We start from the raw sequence: 26,597 nt of genomic DNA on the forward strand, positions 1-26,597 counted from the left end.
AGTGCAGAGAACGATCATTTCTAGTGCACAGAAACCTGCACCGTCTGCCTCAGAACACCAACACCAGCAGACACAGTAACAGAGGAAGAATGTGAGGGCAGGAGTCATCACACTGGTACTTTGGAAGTCACTTCACTGCTGAGTACAAGACATATTACTATGTATATAGAGTAAATATGATCCTTGCTTCCTGGTTTTGTTTCTAATGGGCTTCTCAGTGGTGGAGATACAAGGCTCTCGGCTATGGCTACTGCTCAACACAGGCTAAAAAGACATGTAAAAAAAAGTACGTGTATGCCATGTATCCATCCACATCCATAATCAGCCATAGGAAACAAACCTACAGGAAGCGATTCAATTAATTATAACACTCAATCGCTGCTATCACCAGAGAAAAGGTATTATTTTATATCAGGCACTTAAGAGAACAAAAAGGATTTCAGTGCTTTCTAAAAATCTGCCTGGCATGTCAGTAGCCAGGGTAAACAAGCATTACATTCCAATGTTCCACAGGTTTACAGCTGTAATTTATTTTGGATATATTTAAACTGTCTATGCTGTGTGCTGTGTCCTGGGTGAGTGGAGAGGTGGCAGCCCGAGGATGACTGTTGTCAGCGGGTTTCTCCTGTACTGCGCGGGGTCCCAGGAATCAAACTCAGAACTGGGGGCAGGCTCCTTTACTTGCTGAGCCATCTTGCTGACTCTTTGGATATATTTTAAAGGTACATTATGCATCTTATTTTTTTATGGTTAAGCCCACAAAAGTTTATATATTAAGTTGGCATGAAAACATTAGTGCCTTAATGAAAGAACCCAATCAGCAGCTGACGCATCCCACATCCGAACACTTCAAAACCCACAGACATTTTAAAGTACCGTAAGATGGATTTATTCTTTTCCAAATTAAGGAACTCACGATAGGATCTGAATATATCCCCCTATTCTGGTTTTATTCCAGTATGAATTATGAGAGCAAAGTCAGAGAACTCAATATAGAGTAAAACTCACTTTAAAAGTTTCTACAGTGTGTGACAGTGGAGCTTAGAGTCACTGTGAGACCATGGCTGAGGAAGCTTCTGGCAGCAGACACAGATTCATGGAAACTTATATCCTGCTACAGGAAGCCACAAAAGATGTGGTTACTTTAGTTATCTCAAGCCCTCAACCAGATCAGCTAAGGATCATGACAGGGGCTACAACTCCGCCAATAGTATTTTAAAACAAAACTCTTGGCAAACTGCTCAATGTACTCACTCTTCTGAGTCAGCTGGATTGTAAGGGGAGTTATTTGGAGCCTATACCAAATATTATAAGATTAGGAACATAACATCATAGATAATGAAACATACTTTGACAAAAACCAACACAATGACAATTTGGAGAACATTTATATATTCAGAATTAGAAGAAAATCAGAGACTGAGAGAAGGGAGGACATCATATTTGGGGGCAATTTGTAGAATTTAATGCCAACGCATCTGGAGACTACAGTTCCCTATTAAGATAGAAGTTTTAGCAGACTACAAAAGAAAATAATAATGGAAATGGAGCTACATTCACCAATAGAAAAGAAAGCTTATGATGACAATTCCTGAAAAAATACTTAATTTTATCCGTGTGAGTGTTGGCCTGCACACACGTGTGTGCCTTGTGCTGCAGGGGTCACAGAGGGTGCGGGGTCCCCTGGAACTACAGTTACTGACAGATATAAACCACCTGTAGGTGCTAGGAATCAATCTGGTTCTCTCAGCAGCGGAGCCCTCTCGACACCCCGTGTACTGTCATGTTTACACATATGTTTACGTATGTCCCTGCAGTGAGAACCATGACTGGTTGTCGCTGATGTCAAGCCCATGTGAGGAACGAGCGTAAGCTCAGCTGTAAATTTCTTCTATTTAAGTGGTTGATATGCAGCTGAAATAAACGGGAGTTGGAAAGTTAAGCCCTTCTCAGCCACCAGTTTCTTAGTCACATCACTGCTCTTTGCCATAATAGGAACAGCAGCCCTTTAGAAAGTTAGGGCTGCCATAATAAAGACTACTGCGACTATATACAAGAGAAGAATTGAAATTAAATGTTAAATTATTTTTAAAAAGTACTGGGTAAAACAGTTATGTACCTGCAAATGGACATTTTCTTACCTGCTGAAACTCTGAACAAGACAGTACATTCCAGACTTTGAATAATAATGTTTTTAAAAACTCAATAAAAAGAGGGTTGGAGAGATAGCTCAGAGGTTAAGAATATTGACTTCTCTTTCAGAAGACCCAGGTTCAATTCCCAGAATCCACATGGTGGCTCGCAACTGTCTGTAACTATAGTTCTAGGGGCACTGACTCCCTTACACAGGCAAAACACATCAGTGCACATAAAATAAATAAATAGTAAAAAAATTCAATAAATAATACATGAATGCCAATATAATTTAAGCTTTTAATCTGTATTTTATAAACATTTGTCAATCTCAATAAAATAATAAAGTTTCCATTTAGAAGACATGAAGATTTTGTGGTAAACTTTAATGCAATCAAAATACGGGTCATCAAGTGAAGTTTTGTAACAAAGGTTACGTTTTCTCAGTATTTCCATAAGAAGACAAGTCTGACCATATATTCTGTACCTTACACTGCTGTTTCAGGCTCAGGGACAAAGAGAGATCACCTAGTGTTCACAAGTTGCTCAGGAAGATGCAAGGCACACAAAGAGCCTGTACTCTAACCTGGGGGGGGGAGCTGCGGGGGGAGCAACGCCGAGAATTTTCTAACAGTGGAAACCAAAATAGTGATCCTCCCTCCCTCCCTTCTTTCTTTCTAAAGAAAAGACCTCACATAGCCCAGGCTGGCCTTCAACCCCTAAGCTTGTGGCTTCCACCTTCTAGATGCTGGGAATTAAGGATCTGCATCACCATGTTTGCCAGCTACTCTACTTTTCAGAATACGTCAAGCTAAAATATAGTGGACAAAACCGCCAGAGACCAAGGTGTATATGTCAGAAGTCTCACTTACAAAAGACGTCTATTAGTATGCAAAAATTCATAGGTAATTTTCATACAACATGAAGACTTTTTAAGAGAATAAGTTTTTTTGTGGAGAAAAACTGAAATATAAGATCAGATTCCAATCTGATCTAAAATGGCTAGCAAATGAAGACCCTACCAAAGAGTTGGCGGGGAAAGCAGACAATTCACACAATTTGTGAAGGACATAAGCAGGGGGTGGTGTTTGTGGCAGGAACGTAAGCCAAAACAAGGAAGTGCATGAATGACCTGGCTGTTCTGAGTACAGGAGGAAAGTTGAGAAACTACTAAAAATGACATAAGAAAAAGATTTTAATCTTTCAACAATTCTTTTAATATATGTTACTTCATAATTGGTTTTAAAAGCATATTGTTACACTCAGCTTACTTATTTTTTTAAAGAATAGATACTAAAAGCTTTTCTGAATTTTTAGACAATATGCCAGCATAACAACCTAGGTATTAAAGAGATCTTAAATGGTTTCCACATTCTTAATTAGTTCTGTAAGATTCTTAGATATCTAAGTAGAGCTCAGTATTTCTCCACTGTATGGGAAGAGTGTGGAGAAAAATAACTAGAAATCTTCATAACATACTTATTAGCTTTCATAATATCTTGGTGTATGAAACACAATCTACAAATACCATTTTCTAAAACTGTTGAACTCAATGCTTTAAACTGACTTGAAAGCTGGTTTATTGACAGGACTACTCAAGGGCCAAGAGGGAACGCAACAGAATGAGCTGTAATCTGCCTCCGTGTCTAACAGTGACACAGGAGAAGATTGATAAACTTTTTAAGGGAAAAAAGATAATCAGAACTATCTTTCTAAATTTAATTTATTTATGTCACGACTGCAGCCTCCCCTCCTCCACCTCCTCAATCTACTCCTCCTCCATATTCACTCAGATAGAGGCAGATCTCCTGGACATCAGCCAAACATGACCTTTCAAGCTTTCATAAGATTAAGCACCTCAGCCGGGCGGTGGTGGCGCACGCCTTTAATCCCAGCACGTGGGAGGCAGAGGCAGGCGGATCTCTGTGAGTTCGAGGCCAGCCTGGTCTACAAGAGCTAGTGCCAGGACAGGCTCCAAAGCTACAGAGAAACCCTGTCTCAAAAAACTAAACAAAACAAAACAAAACAAAAAAAAAGACTAAGCACCTCCCCTGTATTGAGACTGGGCAAGGCAATCCAGTGTGAGGAATAGGTGCCCAGGAGCGAGCCAGAGCACCAAGGATAGCCCCTGCTCCCACTGCCAGGCAGACCACAATCAGACCAAACTACACTGCTATAACTTATATGCAGAGAGCCTACATTGGTCCCATGTAGGCTCACTGGTTGCTGGTTCAGACTCTGAATTCTCACAAGTCAGGCTAGTCGTTTCTGTGGGTTTTCCTCTGATGTCCCTGAAGGCCCTGGCTTCTACAATCCCTTCTCCCTCTCCTCAACAGGATTACCAGTTTGGCCATGGGTTTCTGAATCTGCCTCTTCAGTCACTGGATGAAGACTCTCCAATGCCATCACAGGGGATGGCCAGTTCAGCTGGGGCCGTCCTTGTTGTCCCTCGCATCAGGCTTCCACCTGACCCCATAAACCCCATTTCTAGTCATCTCTTTCAGCACTGACCCCACCACCCAACCCCTACACAATTCTCAAGTCCCCAGTGCCCAACTTCCCCAGTCCTCCCAGGAGATCTCTGTTTCCCTTCCCAGGGAGACCCATGTTTCCCTCCTTCTGGCACTCCTTGTTACTTAGCCTCTCTGGGTCTGTGGATTGCAGCACAGTTACCCGTTAACTTTATACTTACATATATTAACTTTACAGTTAATATCCACTTATGAGTGAGCACATACCACGTTTACCTTTTTGGGTCTGGGTTAACTCACTCAAGATGATTAAAACTATCTCTTATAAGATAAAGAAATTTATTTTATATTTATATATGCTAATATATTAATACATGTGTTAACATTTCTATCTGGTTTTGAATCATTTCAAAGCTTGTAAAAGACACAAAAAACTGGATTGAATTTTCAGGAACTGAGAAATGCAAATATTGAAATTTTTTTAAGAGTTTTCATCATAAATTAATTATAGATTTATAGCTTTAATTTATGAATGCAAAAGAAAATGTACTTCAACTCTCAGTGTCCTCCTCCCCACCTGGTAAGAAGAATGGTTAGAGGAAACCAAGTATCTAGAGAGGTGAGATGTAAATGTGACACTTGAGATGGAAGCCAACAGACTGGAGCTCTGCTCCCTAAAACATAACCAATGGGCACAACCCTAACCCATGAGCTACCTATGCAGACAGAGGGGATGCAGTGTGGACCACATCTGTGAAGAGGGAATCACAGCTGCATAGAGAATTAGGCCACATGCACCAAGAGATGCTCACAACAGTTGTGACCTCACTGCACAGGGGCTGCTCAGTTGCAGCTACAGATGACGGCTGAAAGAGAATATGAAGTTTCAATAAAATGATCACAGAAATTTTCAAAATGGAATAGGATTTGAGGAAAACAGTGAAATTCTTAAGACTTTTAAAAATAATAATGATCAACAACCTCGCCTCTGGGGGGAAGGAGTTGGTAGCTCTTGGCTACAGAGGACTGGCTGTGGTATGCCTGCTGCTCATGGCTCAGTAGACAGCCACAGACCTATCTGCACAGGGCAATAACAACAGGATAAGGGGGTCTAATTAATAACAACAATGAAAGAGGAAATGAAGTTGGGCCGATGCGGCTGGACACAGTAATGAAGTCAGAGGGAAGAGTTGAAGATATGATTGATGTACATTATATAAACATCTGAAACTTCCAAAGAATAAAAAAATATTTAGTGTGGGGCCAGGTGGTTGTGGCGCACACCTTTAATCCCAGCACTTGGGAGGCAGAGGCAGGTGGATCTCTGTGAGTTTGAGGCCAACCTGGTCTACAAGAGCTAGTGCCAGGACAGGCTCCAAAGCTACAGAGAAACCCTGTCTCAAGAAACCAAAACCAAAACCAAACAAAAAAAAATAGAGCAAATAAGCTAAAATTCTACAAGCCCTTAAATGTAGACTAACTTAAAATAATAACTCTGCTGTGGAATGTTCCCTTTACACGGTGTGAGATGAGTCACCATGACTGGTTTCCTAGAGAGCTGAACGGCCAACAGCAAGGCAGGAAGTGTAGCAGGGGCTTTGGGAAGAGGAAAGAAGGGGTCATGAGCTGGACCAGGAGAAGAAGACACGCAGGAGGAGAGGGGAAGCTGTGAGTCACGTGGCAGCATGGAGATGAGGAGAAATGGACTAATTTAGGTCGTAAGAGTTGGTGGGTGAGCCTAAGCTATAGGCTGAGCTTTTATTAATTTAGGTCGTAAGAGTTGGTGGGGTGAGCCTAAGCTATAGGCTGAGCTTTTATTAATTTAGGTCGTAAGAGTTGGTGGGGTGAGCCTAAGCTATAGGCTGAGCTTTTATTAATTTAAGTCGTAAGAGTTGGTGGGGTGAGCCTAAGCTATAGGCTGAGCTTTTATTAATTTAAGTCGTAAGGGTTGGTGGGGTGAGCCTAAGCTATAGGCTGAGCTTTTATTAGTAATGTGTCTTTTTTTTTTTTTGATGAGCAGGTGGCACAAATAAAAATCCATCTATAAGCTCTTAAAAAACTGAAATAGAAGAAAACTGTATTTCAAGAAAGTTGACTATATATATACTCCAGTTTCAGAAGAGAACACAGGCAACAGTGGGGATCATTACCCTCAGCATGGTCCAAGGAAGGAATCAGGACTGAGGTCAGGTCAGGGAGGGAGATGCACGTTGAGCTCCATGAGAGCCTCAACTCCTGTAACAAGGGAACTCCTGATTCAGATGGCAACAAGACACAATAGAGTAACTTCAACTACCAAGTGATAAAGCGATTTCCACGGAGGCAACTGATGTGTGCTTTTACACTTTACTGTGTAAATGATGCTTTCAGGTCTAAGAAGTGTAATAAAGATGTCTAAAGAACAGTTACATTAAGAGAGTTGTAAAAACGTTGAATATCTAGCTAATTCAAAACAAAAATCAGTATTAAAATCATCTTTAATCCTATGCTGTATAAAATATTAGTTTTAAAAAGGCATTTTTTTTCTGAAGAGGATGATTTAATGAGTTAACACAAATCCATCTTGGTAAACACTTTGTAGAGGACACACTAACGACACCAGAGAGACACTCTTGAAGAAAGTGGGCTAAACCACAGCTGACCTCAGGATGAACAGTGAACATAGTATGAAGAAGTGCTGGTATTTGGAATAAGTACAGGTAAGAAGAAGAACTCCATTTCAGGGTGCACATACTTAGGTATCACTTAATTTAAAAACTAACATTGGGGTAGGGAGATGTGCCTGCCATGCAGCATAAGGACTAGAGTTAAGGTGGAAGCCAGGGTGACAGCTGCTGTGATTAGAAAGAAAAAGAAGAAAAAGAGGCACATGAGAGGAAGACTCCATACAGAGAGCTCAGGTAGAGAGGTTGTTTTGTTTTTTAGGGGAAAATGAATGGGAAAAGGAGTAGACGGGTCTCTGGGGACAGGAGCAGCAGAGAAGAAGAGGTAGAGAGAAAGAGAGAGACGGAGATAAAAAGACAGGCAGAGAAGCAGAAGCAGAGAAAGAGAAAGGAAGAGATGGGAGGTGGGCAGGTCCACCTTTCAAAAGGGAACGTAGCAATGGGCACAGAAGGTGCTCTTAGTAGCTGCAGCTGAGAACACATCCTGTCAGGACCCATGCCTGGGTACTAACTAGAGCACCGTCTATAATCTCAACACTGAGGATGCAGAGACTGCTGGTCACCTCGTCTAGTTCAATTAGCGAGTTAACAGTTCAGTGAGGAACCATGTGTCAAAACATAAACATTGAGATCAATTAAGGAAGGCAATGGTGTTGTTTGGTGGTCTTTTACTTAGTGACTTAATTTTGACTTGTCTCCTGATAAGAGGTCACATTTTTTCATTTCCTTGATATTTTATAATTGTTATTATATATAAAACATACATAAACACACTAAAGTCCAGACTCCCCCCCACACACACCCGAGAGGCACACCTTTTCTTGCCATTTAGACAGGAAATCTAACTGGAACTAGCCTTTGGTTGTCTGTCCCCAAGGCAAGGCTTTCCCCCATACTCACAAAGATCTTGCTCTAGGAGAGCGCTCTTTGGTGGAAATAAAACCAAACACAAAGACAAGCCTTTGCATCAACCAAAATTCATATGCAGTCATACTGAGAAAGGTTTCTGTAAAGTGGAATATAGTTGTAATAGTATATGTGTCAATATGCCTAACAAACTGCCATAGCAACACACAATTGATACAAAGAATGGTAATGACTTTTACTTATTAAAACTTTTTCTCCTTTTGGCAATCATGTTTTCTGATTCTTGCTAAAGTTCTGTTTTAAAGGGTCACCTAGAAATGAAAAAGATGGAATTATCAGAAAAGAATGTTAAACACCACTTATGTATCTCTTGTGTCTGTGAAGTAAATAGAATTATAAACATAAAGAAGAAAAAAATACTTCTCTCAATAAAACCCAATAGTGTTTCCTGTAAAAATAAAAACCCCAGCGTTGGCTCACCATATCTGAAAGGCAGAATAGTCACGCTTGCTTGTGACCAATGTATGGGCTGACATACCTCTAGTGTGGTTTGTCTTTTAAGAAACATGCAAATCAATTTCTTCTAGTTGGCTGTTCCGCTTTGAAAAGGTCCTATAGAGTGCAACACACATGTCCGGGTTTCCCCAGATGCCGAATTATCTACAGAGTAATGTGCTCTGACTTTCAAGCCATGCTACAGTGTTTATAATTACTCCATCTCTTCCTACAGCAGAATAATGGCCAATCACGTGTAATACTACATTTTGGTTTTTCTATTCTGAATAATCTTACTATAAACTGTGTGGTCACGTAGGTATACAGCTGATGTGTTGCACCATATGATAACTATCTTTAATCTTAAAAGAAACTGATAATTTGAAAGCCATTTTATATTCCCACATGAAACATAAAGGCATTCTTGTGGTATCATAAAGACATGTAAGTATGTTTGTGTATGTATGTATGTATACTTATGCCCGGTCTCTGGAGGAGTATGAGTGCATCTGAAAGCTGATGAGGTGAACAGGGCTGTGTCCTCTGAAAGATAAAGGCAAAATTATGACAGGAATTTTCATTTAATTACTAGGAGAGGGTGGGCTAAAGGCTGCATTGGAGAAAATTGTAAACAATCTTATTTATGTAATAATTATTCCATAATTATTTCCTCATACCATATCATGAGAAGTACGAATTCCTATTGTGAATCTTAGTGATCTGAAAGTTTCATATATTCAAGAATCATATAATACAAATCTTTTCGGCCTTGTCTACTGAGATTTATGGTTAAAATATTCATAAAAATAAACAAAGCCCTAGGACACAGGGTCTTTTGCTTTATGCCTGTATTTTTATTCTAAATGAGTCACTCCTACACTGAGCTTCATTGCCGGGTAGTTTCTGCTCTCTGATACCGAGGACACAGCATCTCAATGAGATCCTAAAATGTTTCTGATGAACTTCTGGGTTAACCTCTGTTAGTTTAGTTACATGAAAGCAACTGGGAATGTGAGCATTGCAAAAGACCTGCTGTTTCTAGCACAGGTGTGGGCTATAGAATTCTAAGGTGTTTCACCCTTGGGCACATAGGGCAAGCCAAGTCTATGTGGGGCACCAAAGTTACTAGATATGCTTGAAATCCAGTTCTTCCCAAGCCAGGACAGCAGAAATAGGCAAAAGAAAAGAGAAAGAAAGGAGCCCCGAGGGATGCTGACATTAGAGGGAGCAGAAGGAAAAGAAAGAAAAGAAACAAGCCCAGAAGGGACGAGAAGCAAACCTGTGGGAACCAGCTCACTGACTACAAACAGAAGGATTTGAAACTGGAAAGAGAGGGGGGCAAAGGAGAGGGCAGGAGGTCTCATTGTCTATTCCACTAATGCTATAAGGATCTTTAAGACAGATTTTTTTTTCCAACAAAAGTAAAATAAGCCCTTAAATGAAGACCATGTATCCCTGAAGTACAGAAACTTCTAAATGTTAGAAAACGTAAAAGTCCTTTCTTCTGTTCCCTTCCTCTCTTAGTATAGGGCTACGAACTGAAGCCTCGGACTCAGACTTACAGGCAAGCACTTTACCTCTGAGCTATATCCCAACAGCCCTGAGATCTAACGATAGTTCATTATTAGACAAGCAACAGCTATTTTCAATAGTTCCCATTTTTAATTTTTAAAATCCCAAAGAAGATGGGTTAGAAAATTCTTAAAGGCCCACCGAGCTCGGATATCCTCGGATTTTTATATAAATTCAGCTAAAAGCTAAGGAGATGAATACTACAAACTACATAAAATAGTAATGTAAGAAACAGATCACGATGTAAATCAAAGCAAATTAGAAAAATTTTATAAATCAAATCTATATCCACTTAAAGATGGTCTTTTTGAAACTATATTATGGAGACTGTGGTGCACAGCTATGATCTCAGGTCTCAGGAGACAGTGGTGCTGAAGCAGTAGGATCAAGAATTTGGGAGACCCTGTCATCTTCTAGTCAGTAAATGTGATACTTAAACTGGAACCTTTTCAAAGCTCTGACTATTGGACAGCAGTAGGCATTTGAAAGAGTAAGGCTATGACATCTGAAGCCCAGACCAGCAGGCAGAGCGAAACATCTACTTGTCCGTCTGTACTTCTGTGACTGTTCTCACTGGGCACCATTTGCAATATGTCCACGTCTGGTAGCAGTGCCAACACCAGTCTGAGTTATGTACTATTTTTATCACGCTCATTGCATATGCTCAGCAGTGGAGCCATCCGAATATGCTTGGTGTGGTTTGCATACACGTGGTGACAAAATCCAGAGCCTGGCATTTTCACACAAAGTGTTTACTGTGAAATTTCCCCTTAGAAGTTTGCTTCTTTTTACAGCTTTGATGCACATGACACCCACAAGCCTACTCGTCAAATAATGACTTATGCTTAAATTAAGAAAATGTTCCACTTGGATACAACAAGACCCCAGTAGGAGGTGGTAGCTCTAAAATGGACCTCACTTTCTTATGTGATTAGAGATTTGTTCAAATACGAAAGCTGCTAAAATTTTCCAAGCTATGCTCCCTTCAGTTTATGGTGATGTGGTGCTTACATTCTGCTCTACATCAACATTTCAGGAACACTTGGTTTGTATGAATGAATGTAGAAACCCACAACTGAGGAAAATCAGAAAAGCCTGGTTTGAATATCAAACGATTCACAGTGAATAGTATTTCTAGAGGCCACACCAAGCGAGTTCTATTGATCACTGTACTCTGCAGGACAAAATCATTGTAAGATTGAACGTTAGAAAATCAACTTACTGGTAAATGTCTTTCCTGAGGACAGACCTGCCGAGTGGGTTATCAGCCTGGGGAGCCATGGAAACAGAACCAACCTTCACAACCATCGTGTCCTCCTTTGCCGCCTGATTTACTGCAACAGAGGGAGAGACATGTGTATGAGAGGTCTCTGACACATAATGAGAAATATTTGAGGAAATGGGACGCCAATACCTACAGCAAGGCCGATAAATGAGAAAACAGACACCAAACTGTTACATTTAGAATAAAATTGTTGATGCCTTTTAAAGTCTATTTCCTTCAAATACTATGTTATGGTTTTCTGTTTATCACAATCAAAAAACAATCAACTGAGTCTTGTGGTGGTTGCGCCTTCTTTAATTCCAGTACTTGGGAGGCAGAGGCAGGCAGATTTCTATGAGTTCAAGGCCAGCCTGGTCTACAAAAACCAGTTCCAGAAAAGGCTCCAAAGCTACAGAGAAATGCTGTCTCAAAAAAATCAAAAAAAAAAAAAAAACCAAGACAAAAAACCAATAACAACAACAAAATCCCCCCAAAAAACAAAAAAATTCAACTGTACTTCAAAATATCAATGTTGTTATTAAGTGTATGTATATAATACTAAAGTAATATGATGAGTTAATTCTATAATCATACTACTGTAGAGTTCTTGAAAGCAATTTTTAGTTCTGAAATTTTAACATTATAAACATACAACAGAATATCAATAAGCCAACACAAATACTCAAACATTTAAATTTACATGTGTAATAGTAACTAAATATATCACAATTACACACGGTGATATGGGATCACCTCTGTAAACTGTGAATATGTTGTATACCATTGGTTAATAAAGAAGCTGTTTGGGCCAATATCTTAGCAGAATAAAGAAGCCAGGCAGGAAATCTGAACGGAGATATATAGAGAGAGTAGGGAGAGTCAAAGAGATGCCCTGTAGCTATTGAAGGAGAAAGATCCCAGAATAGAACCTTAACCTGGTAAACCAGCCTTTTGGTGATATACAGATCAATAAAAATGGATTAATTTAAAATGTAAGAGTTAGTTAATGAGAAACCTGAGCTAATAGGCCAAACAGTGTTGTAATTAATATAGTTTCTGTGTGATTATTCAGGTCTGGGCAGCACAGAAACGAAAGAGCAGTCTCCTTCTACAACACAGCATATAACTTTCAGCTACAAAATCTGTCAGAAACATTAAGAGAAATGGGACGGCTCCAATGGCGAAGATGACTAAGGGCAAATGATTTAACATGAGAAAACATGGTAGCTTCTTGTCAGAGGCGTGGAGCTGCCAGGACTGCACCTGAAAATGGGGTGAGGAACAGGTTTCACTTCCGATGAAGCTGAAAAGAGAGACATCTGAGCTCTAAGTCCTCTCTTGGTATTGAACAGGAAATCATGTAACCTCGTGTCTTATAAAGGACGCACTCATTTGTTTTGAGCTTACAGCTACTTCAGATTATTTGGGAGGGATCGGCCTTTTTAATGATCCTATTCATTAAATTAATAACTTCTAACAGGAAATCAAGTATGAGAGCTGTTTAGCTATTATGTAAACATTATTGACATAATATACAACTTTCTGCACTTTAAGTTAATACACTTAAAAACCAGTAAGGTCAGTGATATAGTTTAGTGATAGCATACCTGCTCACATTGTCTGAGGCATTATCAACACCACTGAGAAAGGTGGTGTGGAAACATGAAAAGAAAGCATTAGAAACAGAAGAAGGAAAGAAAGAAAAAGAAACCTGCTTTTTCTCAAGGAACCATTAGGATCTGCCACAAACAGAACACAGAAGGGCTGGGAGCAAGGTCTCCAAAATGTACTACAAAGACAGAATCCTTATTTCCCAAACTGTGCTGCCCAAGGAATGTAAAAGCTAGGAGATTATTTCCAGCTGCTTTCAGTAGTACGCTAGGATCTGACTTTGATTAGTCCAAAAGAAGAAAGTTAGAATTGAGAAAAAAAAAAAAAAAGAGGCAGAATAAGCTAGTGGCCAAATGTAGGAGGAAGATGGGGACAAAGGAAGAAAATGCTTCAGTGGCAGGGAGGGGGAGGAGGTGGGAAGAGAAAGGGAGGAAAGGAGATGAACTATCATAATAAATATTAACATGTGGACATCTCAGTAAACATAATAATTTAAAAGTCCATTGTGAGAAAGATCAAACAGAAATCGATGTCTCATACAGCTGGGCTCTTTCCCAATGACAGGAGGTCTTGCTTGATTATAGGTCCTCATCCTATGAGCTGTGTTTACATTTCACAGATCTTGCATTATATGCCAAGCTTAATAGTTCCATGTGGGTAAGGCCTCTGATTAAGCAGAAGGCATCAATTAAATCAATAAATAGTAAGCCTGGAGAATAGACTAGACCACAGAAGTCCAATTAGTGGACTTGCTAGCTGTCCATCCATCCAGGCTGTAGATACTGCCCACCACACAAAATCTCAACTGCGATAGAAGCAGTAAACGGGGTACATATGGAAGAAAATTACATACAGAGCCAGATCCAAGAGGAGAACTCTGTTAGAGCCAAGTCTGTTGTCGGTAGGTTACAGAGTAAAATAACACAGAACTTCTTACTGACAATATTCATGTTAGTAAATTGAATTAAAACATTTTATTATAAAAAGAATTTAATGTTTCAAAAATTTCATTCATTTATGAGAAAAAATAATGAAACTATGAATTTACATGAGGAAATACCTTGAGTGATTTCTTCAGTTACTTTATAGATGGACAGACAAGCCTACCTTTCTGGCTTATTTACCCTACATTTAATATTGGGCCACATAAGGGAAGGTTCTCTTTTAAAGCATTTTCAACAGGAAAATCAACGCCGTCCTTCTTTGCTTTAGCTGTTCACAGTGAGCCCCATCAGGAACCACTCACCCAGGAGATGCTTGCTACCCCCAAACCAGCCTTCTCTGCTGGAATAAAAACCAACATGGGAGCCAGCCCTGCATGTCAGAATCTTCATAACTGTCAAAGATGCAAACAGCACTCCAGACTTTCAAAATCACCTACCCGAATAAAACTCTAGAATGTTAAGGATAATTTGATCACCATCAGAGGTTATTAAAAGCTTTATATTACCAAAGTTTACATGAGCAAAAACTGTAATCCAGAAAGAACATCCTGTGGCAGTAAAACAGCATATGTGTGTGTGCGTGCTTGTTTGTGCGTGTGTTGTGGGATAATGCTCTTGTATGTTGTAAAGATTTGTCACTTGTATTGGTTTAGTCAATGCTGATAGACCAGTAGCCAGGCAGGAAGTATAGGTGGGGCAGTCAGACTAGGAGAATTCTGGGAAGAAAAAAGGCTCAGTCTACAGTCACCAGGCAAACACAGAGAAAGCAAGATGAGAATGCCTCACTGATAAAGGGTACCAAGCCCCATGGCTAACACAGACAAGAATTATGGGTTAATTGAAGATGTAAGAGCTAGCTAGGAGTAAGCTTGAACCACTGGACAGGCAGCCTTGTAATTAATAAAGTTTCTGTGCGATTATTTGGGTCTGGGTGGCTGGAAGACAAAAGTGCAGTCTCTGTTTCTATGTGTGCACTTCTGTGTGCACAAGAATGTGCGCTTTACATGGGAGCACCGGACAGAAATCTTAAGGTCCAAATCAGGAGCAGAAGGAGACGGAGCACGAGCAAGGAACTCAGGACCACGAGGGGTGCACCCACACACTGAGACAATGGGGATGTTCTATCGGGAACTCACCAAGGCCAGCTGGCCTAGGTCTGAAAAAGCATGGGATAAATCCGGACTAGCTGAACATAGCGGACAATGAGGAATACTGAGAACTCAAGAACAATCGCAGTTGGTTTTTGACCCTACTGCATGTACTGGCTTTGGGGGAGCCTAGGCAGTTTGGATGCTCACCTTACTAGACCTGGATAGAGGTGGGCAGTCCTTGGGCTTCCCACAGGTCAGGGAACCCTGATTGCTCTTCGAGCAGATGAGGGAAGGGGACTTGATGGGGGAGGGGGAGGGAAATGGGAAGTGGTTGTGGGGAGGAGGCAGAAATCCTGAATAAATAAATAAATTAAAAAAAAAGAATGTGCGCTTTAAGTGAAAAAGCTAAAAACAACTCGGGAAATCATTTTTCTTCAGTAAAAATAAATAGGATTTTAATGAAATTATCAGCCTAATATTCTTTTCTTCAAACCTGATTTTCTAAAGTCAAATATAAAATAAATGTGTTTGGGAGATTTTCTTTCAAGTTGTTCATAAGCTCAATACCTAAAGCTGAAAGCATACTGAACTGGTAACTGTGTAATATCACAGTTATAATGTCATAACAATTATAATGGTCACACAACAAAAGGCTTAAATTTAAATTAGTTACTGTCATGTTGGCAGTAAGGTTCAACACACATGAATATAATGAGCACATGCATACCAAAGGGAAACGTAGTTCATGAGCCAGGCTGGTCTGTGATGCACACAACCATCTCTAAGTGCAGTCTAGGCCACTTTTATGGCAGGCTTTCTGCATTTAGTATATCATACTCACTGAGACTGTTTATCAGATATTCTCAATTTAACTACTTTTCTCAAGATATCATTCCAACATACTTCCTTTCAAAGCACTTCTGAAATAATGAGTTCTGCCCTTTATTTTGTTTTACTAGCCAGTCACATTATTGTGGTAATCACAACAATGATATTGCTGCTTCTACTAAGATTTCTTTAATTATGTTAAAATTGCTTTCAGTGTCTATCTTTCCAAAGATATCTGCTGCAATATTCTCTGTCTCACAATGCTCTTCAAAGTGATCTAAGAAAGCACTTAAACTCTGAAAATATACATCATAACACTGCCACTAAAATAAAGGTAAAAAAAAACATGAATAATTTTAAAATCAAGTAGTAAAATTCTAGGCTTATTACTGCAATTGCTTAAAAAGGGACTTCTGTACAGAAAAAATAAAGCTACAATTTTTTTAATCTCCTCTCTTATCTGCCAGATTTCTATTGCTTTAGACATTATATAGACATTAATGATGGACAGAACTTTTTGATAAGCTTTTGTAAGTATAATATAAAATACATCAAGAGTTAAATGATGAACTCATGGCCTCAGCCTCATCACAGGCAAAACTTCTGCTCACAGGGCTGTCCTGTGTCAGCTGGAGTTGGTTCCCTTTCTCACTTCTTAAAATAAATGTGTGTATACAGAAATATTAATACCAAAACCAAACCAAAACAAAACAATGACAACAACAACCACAAGAAAAATCAGCAATCCTGCTCTAACACAAAGGCGACAACACAGGTCAGTGGCTTCTCGACAACAGAGTTGCAGCAGAGAATTACTGCACGATTCAGGAAGCCTATCTTTTGGAGACATCAAGAACTAAAAACAGGAACTCCTATAGATATTGAATCAGAAATTTACTGCATATGCTAACACTAAAAACCCCCACCACACACACACATACACAAAAAAACCAGAATGACCCAAGTATTCAAAAGATTAATGGATAAACAAAATGCCATATTTACCTACATAAAAATGCTATTCACTCATAAAGCAATGGCATTATTGTATGTTACAATTTAAATAAACACACGTATGCACGCACAAGCACAGGTGCAGCAGAATCTAATTTTGTAGCCTTGGCTGGCTGGCTGAAAACTCACTGTGAAGACCGAATGGCCTTGAACTTGTGGCAATCCTACTGCCCCTGCCTTGCTTCTGGGATTGCAGGCATAGTCCATGAGCATGGCTGGAATGGATGTTATTAAAGTAGCATCTTATACTAATCCATTCAGAAAAATTAACCTGCTGACACTGCTTCCTAGTCTTGGTGCAGTTTTAAAATTGGTAAGTTGATAATGAAATAATGTACCTTTTAAAAGTTATGTTTATAATCAATATTGACTTATAATATGTGAAATGGAGTTCTAAGAAATTAACTGTTGGGCTAGGAGTTCAGCCCAGAGGTAATGTGTGCATGAGGTCACAGGCTCCATTCTCAGCACTGGGAAAGAAAGAACCAAACCAAACATACAACAACAAACAGAAAATAAGAAAAAGAAAACAGACTCACTGTAGGGACAATTAACATGCTACAGGCAATTAATAAAATTGTGTATCAAGCACTTCCGTGATATGAAAGTGGGGCATCATGGTCCTACTTCCTCATTCCTTGGTCTTCATGCTTAGAACCTCCTCTGAACATGCTACCATGTGTATTCTTCCTGTCATCTCAACTTCTCATTTCCAATATTACTTTCTGTCTTAGTTTTCAATAAAATTTGGCCTATTACATCCAACTGGAATTAGATATTTTATGGAATAGAGAATACAAAATACATTCTTCAAAGAATCTTTGGGTTATAAGACAGCTTATAGGCAAATTTTGAATTAAATAAGGGGGTGGCTCAGTGAATAAGGGCACTTGCTGCTAATCCTGATGCTCTCAATTCAATCCTTTGTACCCAAGAGAACTGACTCCTAAATTGTCCTCTGCCCTCCACATGCCCACATGGCATGCACCTGTCTCCTTGTCAATACTTGTAAGCTAAAAAAAAAAAAAATTAAATTAAATTAAAAAAAACCCAAAAACAAAAAACGGAATATGAGCTGGGCAGTGGTGGTGCTTGCTTTTAATCCCAGCACTGAGGGAGGCAGAGGCAGGCTGATCTCTGTGAGTTTGAAGCAAGCCTGGTCTACAGAGTGAGTCCCAAGGCACAGAAAAACCCTGGCTCAAAAAATGAAAAGGGGAAAAAAACTGATAATGAAAGAATGTTTGCTAATCTAAGTGTTTTTATATTAGTCATCTCTACCATGGTCATGAGAAAATGATAACTGGCAAATTTGGCCCTTGGAGAATGATCTTCTTTTTACTCCTATAACTTTAACGTGAATTATTTATCTAATAATTGCTTAGATAGTCACCTAACTAGGTAAAGGCATAAAGATGATTACATCACAAAGGATATGCAACTTAGCAGGTACCCATGCATCATTGTTCAGAAGGGTCAACTGTTCTCCATGATTCCTCACTTTTATAAACTATTTGAATGGATGAAAGAAACTGTAGAGGAGTTCGAATAGACTATACTTATACTTGAAAAACAATAACCTTCAATCTCAAAGTAATTTCTATACTCACAAAGGTAGGAATGAATACATATAGAAAATTGCTAATAACCCAAAGCTGTAGGAATTTTGGCAAGTCTATTAAATACTTTTAAATAATGGAAATGAAAAGGGGTATTTTAATAAAGCTTAGTAACTGGCGATATTCAGGCAGAATACATTCTGCAGTTAAGATCATCTGCCCAGGTCAACTAAACAACGGAGACTAACAGACTCTGAGAATGCAGTGTGCAATCGGGTATTCTTTAGTATCTGCTACCACTGGTCACTCAAGTCTTTCTCCTCTATACAATAATTAGGAGAACAAAAAAGAAGGACTACTTATATTTCTATGTAGCATAGACTATGACCTGTACTTCAATACTCAAATGATTATTCAGGTAGTTGCTATGAGTTTAAATACACGTGTTCCTCCAAAGTGCTTATAATGGAGCTAAAATCAAAGTGATAGTGTTGAGAAGTGGGGCCTCTAGGAAGTCATTCAGTCATAAGCATTGATTTTGCTATTAATTAAGGGTATTTGATCAGTGAGTTTTTCCAGCTTAACCTACTTTTATCTTTATGAAGTATTACGAGATGCCACAAGAATCTGTTAAGGGTTCTTAATAATTTATTTAGGTATAAAGTAGGGGTGTGACTCCAGTTCCATGGTGACCAGAAACCCACACACAGATAAGACCATGCCCTAAGATTCATAATCCCCAAAAGCCATTGGCTAAAGGAATCAAAATTCCCCAACAGTGAAGCCCCAGCAAGGGGGTACCAATCTACAAGCAGAAAATGGCCCTCATCATACAGAGAATGCACTAACACCTTTATCTGCAACTTTCAAGCACTCAATTTAAGAGATAATTTTCTATGATTTATTAATTCCCACTTAAGGTAATTATAGCCACGGGAATGGGCAGAGACAGAGTGAGAAAGGTCATACTTCAGTATTGCCACATCATTGACTCCTGACAGTGAGAGTCACATGAAGCGTTCAGAATTCCACCTTAACAGAAAGGGGACAACTTCCTCATGAGAATGATTCTGCTAGATGAGAATTTACCACAGAACTGCTGCTATATGCATCGTCTCCTAGAGTCATTATTTGAAAGCACCTAGCACTATGCAGAGAGACCGCAGGGGTCACTATGCTGTCACTGCAACCAACGATCCAACAGAATACCAGCGCCACAGTACACAGGGGAACTTCAAAATCTAAGGAGCAAGGCTGGGATTTTACTCAGTTGCGTAAACAACTGAGCTATAATGTCTCTCAAAACTCCTAAATCAATTTTTTTTTATTCATTAGAGGAAACTAAAATGTTGAAATCACTCTTGTGAGTAGAAGCAGAATTATTAACTTAATACAATCAAAGAATGGATTTCCAGAAGCAATTAGGGTAGCCTGGAGAAGCCATGTTGATCTGTTTGACAAAGTTTTCTTCCTATCCTGTTAGAGTGTTTATAACACAATTGTCATAAATTTTAGCATTATGAATATTATTTGCTGTGAGACAATGTTCTTTTATCCTGTCACTTGTATTATTTATAATAAAATGCTGATTAGCCAGTAGCCAGGCAAGAAGTAGAGGCAGGGCGACGAGAACAGAATTCTGGGAAGGAGAAAGGTCAGTCTGTGGTTGTCACCCAGACGCAGAGGAAGCAAGATGAGAATCCCTCCTGACAAAGGTACCAAGCCACGTGGCTAACACAGACAAGAATAATGGGTTAATGTAAGATGTAAAAATTAGTTAATAATAAGCCTGAGCTACTAGGCCAACCAGTTTATGATTAACATAGACCTCTGTGTGTTTATTTGGGATTAAATGGCTGTAGAACCCGGTGGGACAGAAACCTCTGTCAACATTACTTTGTATTTTTAACAAAAATTTACAATCTTGAATACTAAATGAATACAAAATTAGAATTACAGACAGCAAAATATTAAAAGAAAAAAAATAATCTTGGTTTTCTCATTCTACTAAATTAACAGTTAGATACTTAGTAACACCTGTGAAAAAGGAAGCCAAAATGTAAAATAAGACTTGTGTTCATATATTAATAAGACTCTTGTCCATATCTCACAGAGAAAATTATTTAAAGCACTCCACCCACCCATCTCCATACTCCAATCACATGGGGAAAAATGAAACCAGAAAACTATACCTTTGACAACTGACTGTGTTTTTGCGGTTTGAGGAACAAAAATTCTGATCACACTTGTGTTGATATAAATCAAAGGCAAACTGCGGGACGTCAGCGTACGGGTCCTCAGAGGCTGGCCAGAAGACTTCCTTTTCTCCTTCTGGGTCCTTGGTGGTTTAGTTTGAAATATGCTTGCAACAGCATTAAGTACAGGGAAGCAAAGCACAATATCAAACGCTTGTGCAGAAACAAGAATCTCATGAAGAAAATGAGGAGAGCCATCTGGTAAACCTTCAGATAGTTTATGAAAGCTTCTTCTCTCATTTCTCGAAGTTAACTTGTGGCGGACGTTTTTTGTTACGGCTTTTGTGTAGGTGAGAGAAAGAAACCCATGCTGCTGGTGAGCACCGTCTAGAGGCTTTCCAGTTGTCTGTTCCAGAAAAGGCAAGCACAATACACATTTCTTTTTTTAAGAGAAGACAGTACTTGTATGAGAGAGGGAAAAACAGACAAGAATTTTGACCTTTTTGTATTGGTCGTCCTATACTTCTTAATAAACATGGGAGTGATCAGTTCTATAGATAGGTTAAAGCTGCATGGCTATATTAGATGGACAGACCTTAGAGTTAGCAATTCCCTAGGAAAACTATTTTCCCCTAATCAATTAGTGGTACAAAAAAAAAATTCTATTTTACACATCAATTTATCATAAAATTGGACTGGTACAGTCTATCTCACTCCTAACACCTCTTTCTAATTCCAGTCAAGATTTTTGTTTTTAGCTACTAGGGCCCATGGAATGATATTCATAAAAGAACAGAAGGAGCACAATAGAAGAACAGGGTAAGGTGGGAAGCGATAGCCATGGTGTCTCCAAGTCTGTGACGCCATCACCCTAGAGTTCCTTTCTGTCTACTGATGCCTAGAACCAAACGACAGACGGGAGGAATAACTTCGCAATTCAGATATTACTGCGGACTTTTTACTTTTTCCTATTGTTTGTTTGCTTTGGTTCGTGGGTGCATTGTGCGTATATGAGTGTGTACTACTAGGGATTGAACCCAAATCTTACACATGCTATGTAAGTACACGACTTGGAGCTCAATTGCAAGCTGCTAATTTTTTCTTCTAAACTGGACTTTATAATGAAGAAAGGTGAAAATCGACTTTGTATGCACTTTTTAAGTTAATTCCTTGAACACTGGAAAAACGTAGAACATAATCATTTAGTGCTAATTATTGTTTTCCCTTGGTAGTCTTTCTTCACACCATTTAACCCTTCCAAACTTCCTCTTTGTGTCTTCTGATTTCCTTATTTTCTCTTTCTATGCTTGAAACAAGCAGAACCACAGTAGAGCAAGATAGAGTGCTACCATGTTGATCCCTGTGCTGATGGCCAGTAGGCAGTAACAGGTGGCAAGGCTTTGTCATCACCCCAGTGGAAGAGGCCACAGCTCTGAAGAGAAGGTTACACTAATTTAAATAATTAGTCCATAATATGATTTTATTTAAACCATGGAAAGAGTATAAAAGGTGCCAGACAGTGGTGGTGCACGCTTTTAATCCCAGTACTCATGAGGCAGAGGCCTAACTGGTCTACAGAGCGAGTTCCAAGACAGTCAAACCTAAACAGAAAAACCTTGTTTTGAAAAACAAAACAAAAAAGGAATATAAAAGGCATTTCAATATATCAATGCTTTAAAAATCTTTGAAACATGTTGAATATAAATGTTCTTGAAAGACAGGCTATACAAGCGAAAAGCTTTCATATTTTCTCTAGACGGCTGTACCCATGTTAAATAAGGAGAATAGATACACAGCCCAAACTGAGGTACTGTATTTCTTTTATATGAAAAAAAATCAGCATCTTATACCATCTAAAATGAATTATTACAGACAAAAAATAACTAAGAAATCATCATAGGAGTAACTCTGGTGAGGGAGGACTGGGCCGTCAGGAGTCATCATGGGACCTGCAGTCCCTCACGGAGTTCCAACCCTATTCCAGGGCAATTAATTCTTTAAAATGTAAAAAGAAAACTATCAAAAAATTTAAAGGAAATCACAATAAAATTTGTGGGTTCTCTGAGGCATGAGACTGAGAGTGTTTCTTGGGGTTCAGTGGTAACATCACTGGCTGCCTAAGACTGTTGCTCACAGATCCAATGAGCATGCAAGGAAAGGAGAGAAACCAAGCAGTGTATGCTGACACAAACCCACTTGCAGACTCTGCTTCTAGCACTATCAAATAAAAGAAGCATTTGCTATTATGTAAATATACTAGTAAGCTGTACATTTAAGAGAAAATCATATGAAGTATTTATAAGGATAATACTTATGCCTTTTTGGGCTTTATGTAAAGAACAAAGTATTTTGCAGACACTGAGGAAAGAATGTTTGTAGTAACATAGTAGAATAGGCATCAGCTATACTTTAAAGCTGTATGAATTTTATTAACTTTAGAAAGGTTACTTAAAATAATATGTCTAATAACATATTTACATACGTTGCACCATTAGAAAAATATATATTTGATACTTCTGAAAGTTATTAGGGAGCAACTTAATTTCATTTTTTACCCAGGAAACAGCAGAAGTATAAACTTGTCTAGATTCAAGATTGCAATAAAAAATGTACTTCCAATTATCTATGAGAAAATGACAACTGCATAATAGAAAAAAAGAGAACAAAAACCAAAAGCAGTCTGGACAAGAAGTGAAGAAGGAAGGACAAATGCAGTATTGGTCAACTCTTGATCATTCAATACTAGTTCAGCTAGAAAGCCATTTTACAATAACAACTTACTTTGATTTTCTTATAATGATGGTAATATTAATTCTTATTTACAAACAGAATAGCAATAGTATGTACAGCGGACTTCCAGGTATGGTACAAAGCCTATCTATGACATGAGAATACATTATAGTTCACTTATGAAGTGAACTTGATTGTCAAGACTGAACATCAAGAGTTGACTGTGTGGGCAGCTCCATTCCTTCTTTGGGCACTTGCTAGGGGAATTCTGAGTTACAGCTTTAAAATGATGTCTTACAGAAGTAAAGAAGGCAGAACAGCTACGGAAAGGGTCCTGCTTGCTGACGGGTCGAACCAACGAGGTGCGTCTGTTCAGCTTGTCAGTACAGGAAAGGAAGACACCTCCACATTGCCCCAAAGACCAACACTCTTCCCCATGGCTTGAGGTAATAGACAGGAGCAAAAAAGGTAAAAAGACAAAAAAAAAAAAAAAAAAAAAAAAGGAAGAAAATAAAAGCAATAAGCCAAAAAGAAAAAAAAAATTGGAAAGCTTTTTAATTCTGCTCAAGTTTGCACAGTTCAGTCTGAGCCTTTCCTAAATACAGTTTCTAGCTGTACTTTCTCCTGCAAAATCATTGCAAATGGAAGTCATTAAAAAATAATTGCTTTCTATACACAATTATTACTTTACATTTCTAGTAAGGGCAATGGAGGATGAACTTATAAAAGTAATGATCTTAAAAAGAGTCAACATGGCATTCAGAAATAATAAATATAGTAATAAATGTGATATAATCCTACCTTTGCCTTTTGATAAGATTACTTAATTGCTACAAAAGAATATGGTTACAAAACATGAGCAGATTAAAAGAATAAGCAACTTTAATTTTTAAAATAATTTTAGAGAAAGTATAATAGAATTTATTCAAAGTTCTCATTCTGAAATTATTAGTCCTATTGCAAAGTGGAACAAATACAAACAATTTCAAATATACTCTCAAATATCAAAATTACTAAATGAATCTCACCACAGGTTTTTCTTTGCACTGTAGAAATACTCCTTCAAAATGTCCTGACTGCCAACCTTCCCCTGGCCTGGAAAACACAAGTTCACCTCATCTGTTCTCTGACGGTACACAACCAGATCAGCAGAGTTAAAGTAAGCCGCGCTCCGCTTCTGTACAGACGCACAGACGCACCGAGCAGCGCCATCAGTATGGAATTCCAATGGCTTGGCATGGGTGCATTGCTCCTAATGACAGATTCAACTGTTTGTGTTTTTTTTTAATCCATTTTGTCTCTTCCACAAAATGAGAAGATAAAGAGATTTAAAATCCTTGTCTATTTTCTTAAGCCCTATATCCCTGGTGCTTAGCATAGAGCCCAGCATATAAAATATATTAATAAACATAACATAACAAATAACTTATCCATAATGCAAAATTTACATAAATTGTAAAATTAAGAATAAACTATAGTGCATTATATTCGTATAAGAAATTACTTCAGTTCTTGCACTGATATATTACATGAAAAATCATTTAATTTTAAATACACCGCACTGGAAAAAAATTAAAGAAATAAAAATCAAATGCCAATGAACAATTCATTCTTAATATGATAAAAGTAACTACCACTTGATTAGTAAGACAGTAGTATGACAAGCTCTACTACACAGCAATTGAAATATTTTATATTTCATAATGACAATGGGCTTGTACAAAATGATGCAGCTTGGCATAGAGACTAGACGAACATAGAGGTAGTACTAGGAATACGTTTGCAGATTGTTTTCAGGAATGTAGCAGATCAATGCATGCAGAGAAACACACTGGGCATTTACAGCTACATGAGAAGCTCTTGAGCTGATGAATGTCACAAATCCATAAGAAAATAGATTTTAAGACTATTCAAAAGAGAAACTACTTTGAAATTGAAAATACAATACTATTTACAGTATTTTTAATAAAAAAAACCTTTAGATTTTATAGTATATGTGCTATGTTTCAAATTAAAAATAAAACACTGGAATTATATTATAAGCCAAATAAGAAAAATGGATTTGTCGCCAGGCGGTGGTGGCGCACGCCTTTAATCCCAGCACTCGGGAGGCAGAGGCAGGCAGATCTCTGTGAGTTCGAGACCAGCCTAGTCTACAAGAGCTAGTTCCAGGACAGGCTCCAAAGCCACAGAGAAACCCTGTCTCCAAAAACAAAACAAAACAAAAAAAACGGATTTGTCCTTTTATTTAGGGAACATTAATCACTAGATCGTTTTAGAATGTTGAAAAGCATCTTTATCTTCACCTTTTATGTATTACTACAAATAAATCATACTTTCATAGAATCTTAACTTCTGACACAGAGGGACTACACAGGGAATAATGTGGTTTCAGAGTAATGGCATTTGTATGAGTTACAATAAGGGAGAAGTCCCCAGCGTGTGAAGGGGCATGAGCAGGTGTCCTGCCTCAGTGTAGACTACAGAGCAAGCAATAACCAGACTTGTCAATTGTGTCCTAGGCATCTCAGCAAATCTATAACACATGGCATACACTCAAGAGGTGATTTGTAAAAGCACTAGTGTGAATATTTATGAAGAGCTATATGCCATGTTATAAAGTTTTATTGGATAAGAATAAAAGAATACTAAGAAAACAACTTCATCTGTTAAGCATTCTCTTTGAGAGTGTAAAACGGAAACATCCTTATGGTGACTGCTTTTCCTATATTTAGTCCTTGTTGTTTACCTGCTTTGATAGTGGTCAATATTGAAGCTCTCTATCTTACATTTCACTTTGGTGTACACATCCTGTACATCTATGGACGCACTGAGATCTTCTAGTTCACTGACCATACAAACGTCTGCAAAGAAACAAGTGCCATTATCAAGAGTCTCTCCTAATCAACATCCAAATGTATACTATTTTGTATTTCACACTAGCTAACACATCCTGACCAAACAAAGGGTGTTAAGATTATACAAACTTTTACACTTATAAGCAACATTAGCGTCAAAGGGCCTTGATATTAAGAGAACGCTCATGTTCAGAGAAACCACAGTTATTATTTGAATAGATGAATCTTATTAGCCAATGATCTCTGAATACTGTTAATTCAATGCAGTTATGGTCAGAGGGTAGGCCTCTCATATCTTCTGGGGT

The 26,597-nt window shown here is 38.5% G+C and overlaps 1 protein-coding gene across 3 annotated transcripts in view; it reads right to left on the bottom strand.

Moving 5' to 3' along the window:
* Vps13b (vacuolar protein sorting 13 homolog B) overlaps window positions 1–26,597 on the bottom strand; it is a 470,084-nt gene that overhangs the window by 225,551 nt on the left and 217,936 nt on the right. For 2 of the 3 annotated variants that reach the window (XM_041637453.1, XM_041637452.1), the window contains exons 27-30: window positions 26,184–26,298; window positions 23,733–23,874; window positions 20,702–21,110; window positions 11,424–11,535 (exon numbers count right to left, since the gene is read on the bottom strand). In XM_041637453.1, the coding sequence (XP_041493387.1) occupies window positions 11,424–11,535; window positions 20,702–21,110; window positions 23,733–23,874; window positions 26,184–26,298 (778 nt within the window). The remainder of the gene's footprint in view (window positions 1–11,423; window positions 11,536–20,701; window positions 21,111–23,732; window positions 23,875–26,183; window positions 26,299–26,597) is intronic. The other variant, XM_041637454.1, reaches the window with a different exon arrangement.

This window comes from Microtus oregoni, unplaced genomic scaffold (genome assembly GCF_018167655.1).
Source record: "Microtus oregoni isolate MIOR12 unplaced genomic scaffold, Mior012 000053F_ref0000044, whole genome shotgun sequence".
Taxonomy (NCBI): domain Eukaryota; kingdom Metazoa; phylum Chordata; class Mammalia; order Rodentia; family Cricetidae; genus Microtus; species Microtus oregoni.